Genomic DNA, 17,603 nt, shown 5'->3' with positions numbered 1-17,603 from the left:
GGGAGATGTTGGCTGGGGGAGATGTTGGCTGGGGGAGATGTTGGCTTTGGGAGATGTTGGCTGGGGGAGATGTTGGCTTTGGGAGATGTTGGCTGGGGGAGATGTTGGCTGGGGGAGATGTTGGCTGGGGGAGATGTTGGCTGGGGTGTTGGAGTCACGCAAAGTCACTCAGTCGTGGGTAAACAGGGAGAACAGGAGGAGACTAAGCACAAACTCCTGGGGGCCCCTATGTTGATAGGCAGCGTTGCAGAGGTGTTGTTGCCTACCCTCACTGACTGGGGGCATCCCGTTAGGAAGCACAGGATCCAGTTGCAGAGAGAGGTGTTCAGTTCTCGGGTCCTAGTCTTGGTGATGAGCTTGGAGGGCACTGTGGTGTTGGACGATGAGCTGTAGTCAATGAACAGCATTCTCACATAGGTGTTCCTTTTGTCCAGGTGGGTGAGGGCAGTGTGGAGTGCAGTAGAGATGACACCATCTGTGGATCTATTTGAATTGGAGTGGGTCCAGGCTATCCTCTACAAAGGTAAAAATCTTTGTCGGACCGAGAGTCATCTGTTCTTTCGACCAATCGATTGGTAGACATGTTAAAACATCTATTTTTCATATACACTATAGACACATCCTATGTGTTTTAATCAACCATACCTACGTTACACACAGACACACATTCTACCAACCCTGCCAAGATACCAACGTTACACACAGACACACATTCTACCAACCCTGCCAAGATGCCAACTTTACACACAGACACACATTCTACCAACCCTGCCAAGATGCCAACGTTACACACAGACACACATTCTACCAACCCTGCCAAGATGCCAACGTTACACACAGACACACATTCTACCAACCCTGCCAAGATGCCAACTTTACACACAGACACACATTCTACCAACCCTGCCAAGATGCCAACTTTACACACACACACACATTCTACCAACCCTGCCAAGATGCCAACGTTACACACACACACATATTCTACCAACCCTGCCAAGATGCCAACGTTACACACACACACACACACATTCTACCAACCCTGCCAAGATGCCAACTTTACACACAGACACGCTGCACACATAATTAGCCACAGAGGACAGTGATTACAGTAATGCCACTCATCTCGTACCTATTACATCACATATCTGTAATAGGGGGTCGTTAGCGTGGCTATATAGAGAACAGTTTAATGGTTAGCATAGCTAGCGTACCTGAGGGATACCCATCTAGTCGTTAGCCAGTTAGCCTGACTCCATAGAGAAGAGTGTGATGGCTAGCGTACCTGAGGGATACCCATCTAGTCGTTAGCCAGTTAGCCTGACTCCATAGAGAAGAGTGTGATGGCTAGCGTACCTGAGGGATACCCATCTAGTCGTTAGCCAGTTAGCCTGACTCCATAGAGAACAGTTTGATGGTTAGCATAGCTAGTGTACCTGAGGGATGCCCAGCCAGTTATCAGCCTGTTTCATGGCCTCCCGGGCGTTGTCCACTGGTTTAGTTTGGTCCCACTGGTTCCAGTCTGCACACAGGCCTGCAACACACACACACACACACATTACATATATACATATACATATACCGTACTAGGACACACCTACTCATTCCAGAGTTTTTCTGTAGTTGTACTATTTTCTATATTGTAGAATAATAGTGAAGACATCAAAACTATGAAATAACACTTATCTTAAACAAATCAAAATATATTTTTTAGATTCTTCAAAGGAGCTACCCTTTGCCTTGATGACAGCTTGCACACTACGTGGGGGTCCTCCCCCTGAAATTGATAGCATTTTTAAAACAATTTTCCTGCAATTCTACGTTGTTTCTCAAAAGGGAATCCATGTTGACTTGACAGAATATCACATTTTTACCAGCTGACCCCCTCTCCTCATCTCATCATGACCATTTACCAACTGACGCCTCTCTATCTCATCATGACCATTTACCAACAGACCTCCTCTCCATCTCATCATAACCATTTACCAACTGACCCCTTCTCCTCATCTCATCATGACCATTTACCAACTGACCACTCTCTATCTCATCATGACCATTTACCAACAGACCTCCTCTCCATCTCATCATAACCATTTACCAACTGACCCCCTCTCCTCTCCATCTCATCATGACAAATTACCAACTGACCCCCTCTCCATCTCAGTATAACCATTTACCAACAGACCCCCTCTCCATTTCATCATTACCATTTACCAACTGACCCCCTCTCCATCTCATCATGACCATTTACCAACTGACCCCCTCTCCTCTCCATCTCAGCTTGACCATTTACCAACTGACCCCCTCTCCATCTCAGCATGACCATTTACCAACTGACCCCCTCTCCTCTCTATCTCATCATGACCATTTACCAACTGACCTCCTCTCCTCTCCATCTCATCATGACCATTTACCAACTGACCTCCTCTCCATCTCATCATGACCATTTACCAACTGACCCCCTCTCCTCTCCATCTCATCATGACCATTTACCAACTGACCCCCTCTCCTCTCCATCTCATCATAACCATTTACCAACTGACCCCCTCTCCATCTCATCATGACCATTTACCAACTGACCCCCTCTCCTCTCCATCTCATCATAACCATTTACCAACAGACCTCCTCTCCATCTCATCATGACCATTTACCAACTGACCTCCTCTACTCTCCATCTCATCATAACCATTTACCAACAGGCCTCCTCTCCATCTCATCATGACCATTTACCAACTGACCCCCTCTCCATCTCATCATGACCATTTAACAACTGACCCCCTCTCCTCTCCATCTCATCATAACCATTTACCAACAGACCTCCTCTCCATCTCATCATGACCATTTACCAACTGACCCCCTCTCCTCTCCATCTCATCATAAACATTTACCAACAGACCTCCTCTCCATCTCATCATGACCATTTACCAACAGACCTCCTCTCCATCTCATCATGACCATTTACCAACTGACCTCCTCTCCTCTCCATCTCATCATGACCATTTACCAACTGACCTCCTCTCCATCTCATCATGACCATTTACCAACTGACCCCCTCTCCTCTCCATCTCATCATAAACATTTACTAACTGACCCCCTCTCCATCTCATCATGACCATTTACCAACTGACCCCCTCTCCTCTCCATCTCATCATGACCATTTACCAACTGACCTCCTCTCCTCTCCATCTCATCATGACCATTTACCAACTGACCTCCTCTCCTCTCCATCTCATCATGACCATTTACCAACTGACCCCCTCTCCTCTTCATCTCGGCATGACCATTTACCAACAGACCCCCTCTCCATCTCAGCATGACCATTTACCAACTGACCCCCCTCTTCATCTCAGTATAACCATTTACCAACTGACCCCCTCTCCATTAAATCATGACCATTTACCAACTGACCCCCTCTCCATCTCAGCATGACCATTTACCAACTGACCCCCTTTCCATCTCAGTATAACCATTTACCAACAGACCCCCTCTCCATCTCATCATAACCATTTACCAACTGACCCCCTCTCCTCTCCATCTCATCATGACCATTTACCAACTGACCCCCTCTCCTCTTCATCTCAGCATGACCATTTACCAACAGACCCCCTCTCCATCTCAGCATGACCATTTAAAAAACTGACCCCCTCTCCTCTCCATCTCATCATGACCATTTACCAACTGACCCCCTCTCCATCTCATCATGACCATTTACCAACAGACCTCCTCTCCATCTCATCATGACCATTTACCAACTGACCCCCTCTCCATCTCATCATGACCATTTACCAACTGACCCCATCTCCATCTCATCATGACCATTTACCAACTGACCCCCTCTCCATCTCATCATGACCATTTACCAACTGACCCCCTCTCCATCTCATCATGACCATTTACCAACTGACCCCCTCTCCATCTCATCATGACCATTTACCAACTGACCCCCTCTCCATCTCAGCATGACCATTTACCAACTGACCTCCTCCCCTCTCCATCTCAGCATGACCATTTACCAACTGACCCCCTCTCCTCTCCATCTCATCATGACCATTTACCAACTGACCCCCTCTCCATCTCATCATGACCATTTACCAACATACCTCCTCTCCATCTCATCATGACCATTTACCAACTGACCCCCTCTCCATCTCATCATGACCATTTACCAACTGACCCATCTCCATCTCATCATGACCATTTACCAACTGACCCCCTCTCCATCTCATCATGACCATTTACCAACTGACCCCCTCTCCATCTCATCATGACCATTTACCAACTGACCCCCTCTCCATCTCAGCATGACCATTTACCAACTGACCTCCTCTCCATCTCATCATGACCATTTACCAACTGACCCCCTCTCCATCTCATCATGACCATTTACCAACAGACCCCCTCTCCTCTCCATCTCATCATGACCATTTACCAACTGACCCCCTCTCCATCTCATCATGACCATTTACCAACTGACCCCCTCTCCATCTCATCATGACCATTTACCAACTGACCCCCTCTCCATCTCAGCATGACCATTTACCAACTGACCTCCTCTCCATCTCATCATGACCATTTACCAACTGACCCCCTCTCCATCTCATCATGACCATTTACCAACAGACCCCCTCTCCTCTCCATCTCATCATGACCATTTACCAACTGACCCCCTCTCCTCTCCATCTCATCATGACCATTTACCAACAGACCCCCTCTCCTCTCCATCTCATCATGACCATTGACCAACTGACCCCCTCTCCTCTCCATCTCATCATGACCATTTACCAACAGACCCCCTCTCCTCTCCATCTCATCATGACCATTGACCAACTGACCCCCTCTCCTCTCCATCTCATCATGACCATTTACCAACATACCGCCTCTCCTCTCCATCTCATCATGACCATTTACCAACAGACCCCCTCTCCTCTCCATCTCATCATGACCATTTACCAACTAACCCCCTCTCCTCTTTATCTCAGCATGACCATTTACCAACTGACCCCCTCTCCTCTCCATCTCATCATGACGATTTACCAACTGACCCCCTCTCCTCTCCATCTCATCATGACCATTTACCAACTGACCACCTCTCCTCTCCATCTCATCATGACCATTTACCAACAAACCCCCTCTCCATCTCATCATGACCATTTACCAACAGACCCCCTCTCCTCTCCATCTCATCCTGACCATTTACCATCGGACCTCCTCTCCATCTCAGCATGACCATTTACCAACATACCTCCTCTCCATCTCATCATGACCATTTACCAACATACCTCCTCTCCTCTCCATCTCATCATAACCATTTCCCAACCGACCCCCTCTCCTCTCCATCTCATCATTACCATTTACCATCTGACCCCCTCTCCTCTCCATCTCATCATGACCATTTACCAACTGACCCCCTCTCCATCTCATCATGACCATTTACCAACTAACCCCCTCTCCTCTCCATCTCATCATGACCATTTACCAACTAACCCCCTCTCCTCTCCATCTCATCATGACCATTTACCAACTGACCCCCTCTCCATCTCATCATGACCATTTACCAACTAACCCCCTCTCCTCTCCATCTCATCATGACCATTTACCAACTGACCCCCTCTCCTCTCCATCTCATCATGACCATTTACCAACTGACCCCCTCTCCTCTCCATCTCATCATGACCATTTACCAACTGACCACCTCTCCTCTCCATCTCATCAAGACCATTTACCAACAGACCCCCTTACCATCTCATCATGACCATTTACCAACAGACCCCCTCTCCTCTCCATCTCATCATGACCATTTACCATCTGACCTCCTCTCCAACTCAGCATGACCATTTACCAACATACCTCCTCTCCATCTCATCATGACCATTTACCAACATACCTCCTCTCCTCTCCATCTCATCATAACCATTTACCAACAGACCCCCTCTCCTCTCCATCTCATCATGACCATTTACCATCTGACCCCCTCTCCTCTCCATCTCATCATGACCATTTACCAACTGACCCCCTCTCCATCTCATCATGACCATTTACCAACTGACCCCCTCTCCATCTCAGTATAACCATTTACCAACAGACCTCCTCGCCATCTCATCATGACCATTTACAAAATGACCCCCTCTCCATCTCATCATGACCATTTACCAACTGACCCCCTCTCCATCTCATCATGCCCATTTACCAACTGGCCCCCTCTCCATCTCATCATGACCATTTACCAACTGACCCCCTCTCCTCTCCATCTCATCATGACCATTTACCAACTGACCCCCTCTCCATCTCATCATGACCATTTACCAACTAACCCCCTCTCCTCTCCATCTCATCATGACCATTTACCAACTAACCCCCTCTTCTCTCCATCTCATCATTACCATTTACCAACAGACCCCCTCTCCATCTCATCATGACCATTTACCAACTGACCCCCTCTCCATCTCATCATGACCATTTACCAACTGACCCCCTCTCCATCTCAGTATAACCATTTACCAACAGACCTCCTCGCCATCTCATCATGACCATTTACAAAATGACCCCCTCTCCATCTCATCATGACCATTTACCAACTGACCCCCTCTCCTCTCCATCTCATCATTACCATTTACCAACAGACCCCCTCTCCATCTCATCATGACCATTTACCAACTGACCCCCTCTCCATCTCAGCATGACCATTTACCAACAGACCCCCTCTCCATCTCATCATGACCATTTACCAACTGACCCCCTCTCCATCTCATCATGACCATTTACCAACTGACCCCCTCTCCTCTCCATCTCATCATTACCATTTACCAACTGACCCCCTCTCCTCTCCATCTCATCATGACCATTTAAAAACTGACCCCCTCTCCTCTCCATCTCATCATGACCATTTACCAACTGACCCCCTCTCCATCTCATCATGACCATTTACCAACTGACCCCCTCTCCTCTCCATCTCATCATTACCATTTACCCCCCCCCCCCCCCTCACACAAATCCTGTGATTCACCTACACCCTCCACACACACACAAACCCAAAAATCACTTACACCTCCCCAAACCCCTATAATGCTTGGCCCACCTTTGACTACGACCCTTGACCCCTAACCTCTAATCCTGGACCCCTAACCTACCTGGAGCACAGCTGTTGACCAGTGCCCCCAGTGCTCTGCCACTCTGCCAGTCTCTGCTGAAGTTGTGGATGGAGATCTCTGGGAGCTTGTTCTGGATCCATCCCAGAAGCCTCTGTTTCGGGGTCTTGTGCTGGCCGTCGCCCCCCTCCTCCTCCTCGTCCCACATGGGCATGGAGATGGAGTAGTGGAGGATCAATGTCCACACCATGCCAAGGATCAGCTTCAGGTTACCATCCACTATGGCCTTGGAGTCTGGAGGAGAGACAGTAATATATAGGATCAGCTTCAGGTTACCATCCACTATGGCCTTGGAGTCTGGAGGAGAGACAGTAATATATAGGATCAGCTTCAGGTTACCATCCACTATGGCCTTGGAGTCTGGAGGAGAGACAGTAATATATAGGATCAGCTTCAGGTTACCATCCACTATGGCCTTGGAGTCTGGAGGAGAGACAGTAATATATAGGATCAGCTTCAGGTTACCATCCACTATGGCCTTGGAGTCTGGAGGAGAGAGTAATCTAGGATCGTGGGGGGATTGTGGTTGTAGGAAACTTTGAGAGAGGGTTGGGGTTATCACATCCGGCCGAGATTGGAAGTCCCATAGGGAATTGCACAATTGGCCCAGCGTCATCGGGGATTGGCTGGGGTAAGCATCATTGTAAATTAGAATTTGATCTAAACTGACTTGCCAAATTAAATAAAGGTTCAAAATGTTTAAAAAGAATGGTGATGGGGAGATCATAGACCAGCCCACACTGGTCTTTACACCCACACAGACCAGCCCACACTGGTCTTTAATCCCATACAGACCAGCCCACACGGGTCTTTACACCCACACAGACCAGCCCACACTGGTCTTTACACCCACACAGACCAGCCCACACGGGTCTTTACACCCACACAGACCAGCCCACACTGGTCTTTACACCCACACAGACCAGCCCACACTGGTCTTTACACCCACACAGACCAGCCCACACGGGTCTTTACACCCACACAGACCAGCCCACACTGGTCTTTAATCACATACAGACCAGCCCACACTGGTCTTTACACCCACACAGACCAGCCCACACGGGTCTTTACACCCACACAGACCAGCCCACACGGGTCTTTACACCCACACAGACCAGCCCACACTGGTCTTTAATCCCACACAGATCAGCCCACACTGGTCTTTAATCCCATACAGACCAGCCCACACTGGTCTTTAATCCCATACAGACCAGCCCACACTGGTCTTTACACCCACACAGACCAGCCCACACGGGTCTTTAATCCCATACAGACCAGCCCACACTGGTCTTTACACCCACACAGACCAGCCCACACTGGTCTTTAATCCCACACAGATCAGCCCACACTGGTCTTTAATCCCATACAGACCAGCCCACACTGGTCTTTACACCCACACAGACCAGCCCACACTGGTCTTTACACCCACACAGACCAGCCCACACTGGTCTTTACACCCACACAGACCAGCCCACACTGGTCTTTACACCCACACAGACCAGCCCACACTGGTCTTTACACCCACACAGACCAGCCCACACTGGTCTTTAATCCCATACAAGGGGCTGAGATTGGGGTGATTGATCACAGAATGATTGCTCATGAGGTCCTGCCCTGGGGGGGGGGGGGGGTTAAAACATGCCCCCAGGACAGGAAGAAGACTGCTCCTCATAGACAGGTAGGATGCTGCTGAGTCCAGCCACCAAACATGAGTGGAATCCTGCAGCCCAGAAGACAGCTATTCCCAGTAGGTGTCAGTGTTTCTGACCGGATCCTTATATGGACACATTTCCAACACACTGACATCGACCATACCATGCCGCCTGGGTCCATACTTTGCGTAGACCATGGTTTAAACTGAGCAGAGAGTTGTTTCTGGTACATGGCAACAAATTCCGTCTCAGTCAATTAAAACCATCCATGTTGTTGGACGTGATCCAACACTTTTTCAATGAAGCACGCTAACCAGAAATCCTCAGGCACGTTCTGAAACTCTACTCCACACTGCTAGGACCTAATAATGCCTCAGCCTTCTCCACAACCACACTGCTAGGACCTAATAATGCCTCAGCCTTCTCCACAACCACACTGCTAGGACCTAATAATGTCTCAGCCTTCTCCACAACCACACTGCTAGGGCCTAATAATGTCTCAGCCTTCTCCACAACCACACTGCTAGGGTCTAATAATGTCTCAGCCTTCTCCACAACCACACTGCTAGGGCCTAATAATGTCTCAGCCTTCTCCACACTGCTAGGTTCTAATAATGCCTCAGCCTTCTCCACAACCACTCTGCTAGGGTCTAATAATGTCTCAGCCTTCTCCACAACCACTCTGCTAGGGTCTAATAATGTCTCAGCCTTCACCACACTGCTAGGGCCTAATAATGTCTCAGCCTTCTCCACAACCACTCTGCTAGGGTCTAATAATGTCTCAGCCTTCTCCACAACCACTCCGCTAGGACCTAATAATGTCTCAGCCTTCACCACACTGCTAGGGCCTAATAATGTCTCAGCCTTCTCCACACTGCTAGGGCCTAAAAATGTCTCAGCCTTCTCCACACTGCTAGGATCTAATAATGTCTCAGCCTTCTCCACAGTGCTAGGATCTAATAATGCCTCAGCCTTCTCCACAACCACTCTGCTAGGTTCTAATAATGCCTCAGCCTTCTCCACAACCACTCTGCTAGGATCTAATAATGTCTCAGCCTTCTCCACAACCACACTGCTAGGATCTGTCCCCCCACCTCTACAGTGTTATTATAACTGTTCCCCCCCACCTCTACAGTGTTATTATAACTCCCCCCCCACCTCTACAGTGTTATTATAACTGTCCCCCCCCACCTCTACAGTGTTATTATAACTGCCCCCCCCCACCTCTACAGTGTTATTATAACTCCCCCCCCCACCTCTACAGTGTTATTATAACTGTCCCCCCCCTCTACAGTGTTATTATAACTGCCCCCCCCCCACCTCTACAGTGTTATTATAACTCCCCCCTACCTCTACAGTGTTATTATAACTGTCCCCCCCCACCTCTACAGTGTTATTATAACTGCCCCCCCCTACAGTGTTATTATAACTGCCCCCCCCCTCTACAGTGTTATTATAACTGTTCCCCCCCCACCTCTACAGTGTTATTATAACTGTCCCCCCCACCTCTACAGTGTTATTATAACTGTCCTCCCCCACCTCTACAGTGTTATCATTACTGTCCCCCCACCTCTACAGTGTTATTATAACTGTTCCCCCCACCTCTACAGTGTTATTATAACTGTCCCCCCCCACCTCTACAGTGTTATTATAACTGCCCCCCCTCTACAGTGTTATTATAACTGTCCCCCCCCCCTCTACAGTGTTATTATAACTGCCCCCCCACCTCTACAGTGTTATTATAACTGTCCCCCCCCCCCACCTCTACAGTGTTATTATAACTGTTTCCCCCCCCCACCTCTACAGTGTTATTATAACTGTCCCCCCCACCTCTACAGTGTTATTATAACTGTCCCCCCCCACCTCTACAGTGTTATTATAACTGTCCCCCCCCCACCTCTACAGTGTTATTATAACTGTCCCCCCCAACTCTACAGTGTTATTATAACTGCCCCCCCCACCTCTACAGTGTTATTATAACTGTTCTCCCCCCACCTCTACAGTGTTATTATAACTGCCCCCCCACCTCTACAGTGTTATTATAACTGTCCCAACCATCTACAGTGTTATTATAACTGTCCCCCCCTCTACAGTGTTATTATAACTGTACCCCCCCACCTCTACAGTGTTATTATAACTGTTCCCCCCCCACCTCTACAGTGTTATTATAACTGCCTCCCCCCACCTCTACAGTGTTATTATAACTTCCCCCCCCACCTCTACAGTGTTATTATTACTGTCCCCCCCCCACCTCTACAGTGTTGTTATAACTGTTCCCCCCCCTCTACAGTGTTATTATAACTGTTCCCCCCCACCTCTACAGTGTTATTATAACTGCCCCCCCTTCCTCTACAGTGTTATTATGACTTCCCCCCCCCCACCTCTACAGTGTTATTATAACTGCCCCCCCACCTCTACAGTGTTATTATAATTGTCCCCCCCCACCTCTACAGTGTTATTATAACTGTCCCCCCCACCTCTACAGTGTTATTATAACTGTTCCCCCCACCTCTACAGTGTTATTATAACTGTTCCCCCCCACCTCTACAGTGTTATTATAACTGCCCCCCCCCCCACCTCTACAGTGTTATTATAACTGCCCCCCCCACCTCTACAGTGTTATTATAACTGCCCCTCCCACCTCTACAGTGTTATTATAACTGTTCCCCCCACCTCTACAGTGTTATTATAACTGCCCTCCCACTTCTACAGTGTTATTATAACTGTACCCCCCCACCTCTACAGTGTTATTATAACTGTTCCCCCCCCCACCTCTACAGTGTTATTATAACTGCCTCCCCTTACCTCTACAGTGTTATTATAACTTCCCCCCCCACCTCTACAGTGTTATTATAACTGTCCCCCCCCCACCTCTACAGTGTTGTTATAACTGTCCCCCCCCCTCTACAGTGTTATTATAACTGTTCCCCCCCACCTCTACAGTGTTATTATAACTGCCCCCCCTTCCTCTACAGTGTTATTATGACTTTCCCCCCCCCACCTCTACAGTGTTATTATAACTGCCCCCCCCACCTCTACAGTGTTATTATAATTGTCCCCCCCCACCTCTACAGTGTTATTATAACTGTCCCCCCACCTCTACAGTGTTATTATAACTGCCCCCCCCACCCCTACAGTGTTATTATAACTGTCCCCCCCACCTCTACAGTGTTATTATAACTGTTCCCCCCACCTCTACAGTGTTATTATAACTGTTCCCCCCCACCTCTACAGTGTTATTATAACTGTCCCCCCCCACCTCTACAGTGTTATTATAACTGCCCCCCCACCTCTACAGTGTTATTATAACTGCCCCTCCCACCTCTACAGTGTTATTATAACTGTTCCCCCCACCTCTACAGTGTTATTATAACTGCCCCTCCCACCTCGACAGTGTTATTATAACTGTTCCCCCCACCTCTACAGTGTTATTATAACTGCCCTCCCACTTCTACAGTGTTATTATAACTGTCCCCCCCACCTCTACAGTGTTATTATAACTGTCCCCCCCCACCTCTACAGTGTTATTATAACTGTCCCCCCCACCTCTACAGTGTTATTATAACTGTCCCCCCCACCTCTACAGTGTTATTATAACTGTTCCCCCCCCCACCTCTACAGTGTTATTATAACTGTCCCCCCCCCACCTCTACAGTGTTATTATAACTGCCCCCCACCTCTACAGAGTTATTATAACTGCCCCCCCCACCTCTACAGTGTTATTATAACTGTCCCCCCACCTCTACAGTGTTATTATAACTGCCCCCCCCCACCTCTACAGTGTTATTATAACTGCCCCCCCCCACCTCTACAGTGTTATTATAACTGCCCCTCCCACCTCTACAGTGTTATTATAACTGTTCCCCCCCCACCTCTACAGTGTTATTATAACTGCCCCCCCCCACCTCTACAGTGTTATTATAACTGCCCCCCCACCTCTACAGTGTTATTATAACTGTTCCCCCCACCTCTACAGTGTTATTATAACTGTTCCCCCACCCTCTACAGTGTTATTATAACTGTCCCCCCCCCTCTACAGTGTTATTATAACTGTTCCCCCCACCTCTACAGTGTTATTATAACTGCCCCCCCCCACCTCTACAGTGTTATTATAACTGTTCCCCCCCCCCACTTCTACAGTGTTATTATAACTGCCCCCCCACCTCTACAGTGTTATTATAACTGCCCTCCCACCTCTACAGTGTTATTATAACTGCCCCCCCCACCTCTACAGTGTTATTATAACTGTCCCCCCCACCTCTACAGTGTTATTATAACTGTTCCCCCACCTCTACAGTGTTATTATAACTGTCCCCCCCCACCTCTACAGTGTTATTATAACTGTTCCCCCCCCCACCTCTACAGAGTTATTATAACTGCCCCCCCACCTCTACAGTGTTATTATAACTGTCCTCCCCCACCTCTACAGTGTTATTATAACTGCCTCCCCCCACCTCTACAGTGGTATTATAACTGTCCCCCCCCCACCTCTACAATGTTATTATAACTGTCCCCCCCACCTCTACAGTGTTATTATAACTGCCCCCCCCCACCTCTACAGAGTTATTATAACTGCCCCCACCTCTACAGTGTTATTATAACTGCCCCCCCACCTCTACAGTGTTATTATAACTGCCCCCAACCTCTACAGTGTTATTATAACTGCCCCCCCCACCTCTACAGTGTTATTATAACTGCCCCCCCACCTCTACAGTGTTATTATAACTGCCCCCCACCTCTACAGTGTTATTATAACTGTTCCCCCCACCTCTACAGTGTTATAATAACTGTCCCCCCCCCACCTCTATAGTGTTATTATAACTGTTCCCCCCACCTCTACAGTGTTATAATAACTGCCCCCCCACCTCTACAGTGTTATTATAACTGTCCCCCCCCACCTCTACAGTGTTATTATAACTGTCCCCCCCACCTCTACAGTGTTATTATAACTGCCCCCCCCCCCACCTCTACAGTGTTATTATAACTGTCCCCCCCCCCACCTCTACAGTGTTATTATATCTGCCCCCCCCACCTCTACAGTGTTATTATAACTGTCCCCCCCACCTCTACAGTGTTATTATAACTGCCCCCCCACCTCTACAGTGTTATTATAACTGCCTCCCCCCACCTCTACAGTGTTATTATAACTGTTCCCCCCCCCACCTCTACAGTGTTATTATAACTGCCCCCTCCCCACCTCTACAGTGTTATTATAACTGTCCCCTCCCACCTCTACAGTGTTATTATAACTGCCCCCCCACCTCTACAGTGTTATTATAACTGTCCCCCCCCACCTCTACAGTGTTATTATAACTCCCCCCCCACCTCTACAGTGTTATTATAACTGTCCCCCCCACCTCTACAGTGTTATTATAACTGTCCCCCCCCCCCACCTCTACAGTGTTATTATAACTGTCCCCCCCCCCACCTCTACAGTGTTATTATAACTGCCCCCCACCTCTACAGTGTTATTATAACTGTTCCCCCCCACCTCTACAGTGTTATTATAACTGTTCCCCCCCACCTCTACAGTGTTATTATAACTGTCCCCCCCACCTCTACAGTGTTATTATAACTGTCCCCCCCACCTCTACAGTGTTATTATAACTGTCCCCCCCACCTCTACAGTGTTATTATATATGCCTCCCCCACCTCTACAGTGTTATTATAACTGCCCCCTCCCCCCACCTCTACAGTGTTATTATAACTGTCCCCCCCCCACCTCTACAGTAGGCACAGCTTTATGATTGTAACTTCGCCAATAAGGTAGTATAAGTATAGTAACTTTCACCCACCTATGGACACCAGCTTGATGTTCTCCTTGTCTAGGAACTCGAGCGCTACCGAAACGTTCTCCAGCTGCATCTGTCGGAAGGTGGGTTTCTGGTTGTATTTCCTGAACATTTTCTTCTGGCTCAACACCTCCAGGAGTCCGATCAGCCGCAGCCCGTCACTCAGGTCCATCTGGAGATTGGTGATCTGCTTGTTGACGCATTTCAGATGCTCGTTACACCAGCGGGTGAAGGTGTTCTGTTGGATCTTCTTCCATGTCGCGCCCTCTGCGAGGTCCTTCTCTGTAGCAGGCATGTCCGGGGCGTTGAGCGCCGGTTGGACCGACTGGTGCTGGCGGGGGTGGGAGCCACTCATTTTTATGGTGGCTGGTCTCTCCGCTCACTGCCAAGGATTTAGGGTGGAGTCTGAGTTGGACGTCCGCTCCCTCTCGCTCTTCTTTCTCCCTCTCGCTCTTCTTTCTCCCTCTCGCTGCTGCGCCAAAGTTTCTGCCGGAGAAATGACAGAGAGAGAGAAAGAGGGATGAGATCTAGGGAAAATAATTGGATTGCCTGGAGTTGTGGATATGTGGAGTTTAATAAGAACCCGAAAAGTTGATGAGTGTTTAGTTTGTCCCCCTGTAACCGATACAAAGAGGTGGGGGAGTGAAGATGCAATTCCTTGTATACACATTGCTGTGTTTATGAGCTTGTCCCCCGACATAGTAACATCACACCTGCCACTAAATGGGCATGCATGGTATGCTTCACTAGGCCCTCACAATCCAACAGACGGTTCTATAGGTTGTAATTAACCAGACTCTCCCAATCCAACAGACGGTTCTATAGGTTGTAATTAACCAGACTAAACACTCCCAATCCAACAGACGGTTCTATAGGTTGTAATTAACCAGACTAGGCCCTCCCAATCCAACAGACGGTTCTATAGGTTGTAATTAACCAGACTAGGCCCTCCCAATCCAACAGACGGTTCTATAGGTTGTAATTAACCAGACTAGACCCTCCCAATCCAACAGACGGTTCTATAGGTTGTAATTAACCAGACTAGGCCCTCCCAATCCAACAGACGGTTCTATAGGTTGTAATTAACCAGACTAGGCCCTCCCAATCCAACAGACGGTTCTATAGGTTGTAATTAACCAGACTAGACCCTCCCAATCCAACAGACGGTTCTATAGGTTGTAATTAACCAGACTAGGCCCTCCCAATCCAACAGACGGTTCTATGGGTTGTAATTAACCAGACTAGGCCCTCCCAATCCAACAGACGGTTCTATAGGTTGTAATTAACCAGACTAGGCCCTCCCAATCCAACAGACGGTTCTATAGGTTGTAATTAACCAGACTAGACCCTCCCAATCCAACAGACGGTTCTATAGGTTTTAATTAACCAGACTAGAACCACCCAATCCAACAGACGGTTCTATAGGTTTGGATCCACTGCAGGTGTGTGCTACCCTTGCTCGGATTTCATTGCAAACTGGAAACCACATATACTGAGGCTGCATTCATTGTAGCTGGGGATTTTAACAAGGCTAATTTGAAAACAAGACTCCCTAAATTGTATCAGCATATCGATTGCGCAACCAGGGCTGGTAAAACCTTGGATCATTGCTATTCTAACTTCCGCGATGCATATAAGGCCCTCCCCCGCCCTCCTTTCGGAAAAGCTGACCACGTCTCCATTTTGTTGCTCCCTGCCTACAGACAGAAGCTAAAACAAGAAGCTCCCGCGCTCAGGTCTGTTCAACGCTGGTCTGACCAATTTGATTCCACGCTCCAAGACTGCTTCCATCACGTGGACTGGGATATGTTTCGTATTGCGTCCAACAACAACATTGACGAATACGCTGATTCGGTGAGCGAGTTCATTAGAAAGTGCGTTGAAGATGTCATTCCCATAGCAACGATTAAAACATTCCCAAACCAGAAACCGTGGATTAATGGCAGCATTCGCGTGAAACTGAAAGCCCGAACCACTGCTTTTAAACAGGGCAAGGTGACCGGAAACATGACCGAATACAAACAGTGTAACTATTCCCTCCACAAGGCAATCAAACAAGCTAAGTGTCAGTATAGAGACAAAGTAGAATCTCAATTCAACGGCTCAGACACAAGAGGTATGTGGCAGGGTCTACAGTCAATCACGGATTACAAAAAGAAAACCAGCCCCGTCACGGACCAGGATGTCTTGCTCCCAGGCAGACTAAATAACTTTTTTGCCCGCTTTGAGGACAATACAGTGCCACTGACACGGCCCGCTACCAAAACATGCGGACTCTCCTTCACTGCAGCCGAAGTGAGTAAATCATTTAAACGTGTTAACCCTCGCAAGGCTGCAGGCCCAGACGGCATCCCCAGCCGAGTCCTCAGAGCATGCGCAGACCAGCCGGCTGGTGTGTTTACGGACATATTCAATCAATCCTTATCCCAGTCTGCTGTTCCCACATGCTTCAAGAGGGCCACCATTGTCCCTGTTCCCAAGAAAGCTAAGGTAACTGAGCTAAATGACTAGCACTCACTTCCGTCATCATAAAGTGCTTTGAGAGACTAGTCAAGGACCACATCACCTCCACCCTACCTGACACCCTAGACCCACTCCAATTTGCTTATCGCCCAAATAGGTCCACAGACGATGCAATCTCAACCATACTGCACACTGCCCTAACCCATCTAGACAAGAAGAATACCTATGTGAGAATGCTGTTCATTGACTACAGCTCAGCATTTAACACCATAGTACCCTCCAAACTCGTCATCAAGCTCGAGACCCTGGGTCTCGTCCCCGCCCTGTGCAACACCCCGCCCTGTATACATCACGGACAAACTGAATTGGTCCACCCACACAGACAGCATCGTGAAGAAGGCGCTGCAGCGCCTCGAAATTCGGCTTGTCACCAAAAGCACTCACAAACTTCTACAGATGCACAATCGAGAGCATCCTGTCGGGCTGAATCACCGCCTGATACGGCAACTGCTCCGCCCACAACCGTAAGGCTCTCCAGAGGGTAGTGAAGT

The 17,603-nt window shown here is 48.3% G+C and overlaps 1 protein-coding gene across 2 annotated transcripts in view; it reads right to left on the bottom strand.

The window, feature by feature from the left end:
* The window catches only part of LOC110516429 (filamin-A), a 179,143-nt gene extending 164,144 nt beyond the window's left edge, over positions 1–14,999 (bottom strand). For both annotated transcript variants that reach the window (XM_036989132.1, XM_036989133.1), the window contains exons 1-3: positions 14,593–14,999; positions 7,128–7,379; positions 1,437–1,534 (exon numbers count right to left, since the gene is read on the bottom strand). In XM_036989132.1, coding sequence (XP_036845027.1) covers positions 1,437–1,534; positions 7,128–7,379; positions 14,593–14,944 — 702 coding nt within the window. In that variant the 5' untranslated portion in view covers positions 14,945–14,999. The remainder of the gene's footprint in view (positions 1–1,436; positions 1,535–7,127; positions 7,380–14,592) is intronic.
* Positions 15,000–17,603: the final 2,604 nt, after the last annotated feature.

This window comes from Oncorhynchus mykiss, chromosome 9 (genome assembly GCF_013265735.2).
Source record: "Oncorhynchus mykiss isolate Arlee chromosome 9, USDA_OmykA_1.1, whole genome shotgun sequence".
Classification (NCBI taxonomy): Eukaryota; Metazoa; Chordata; class Actinopteri; order Salmoniformes; family Salmonidae; genus Oncorhynchus; species Oncorhynchus mykiss.
Note: the sequence above shows the minus strand (reverse complement) of the source record. Positions and strands in the feature narration are given on the sequence as shown.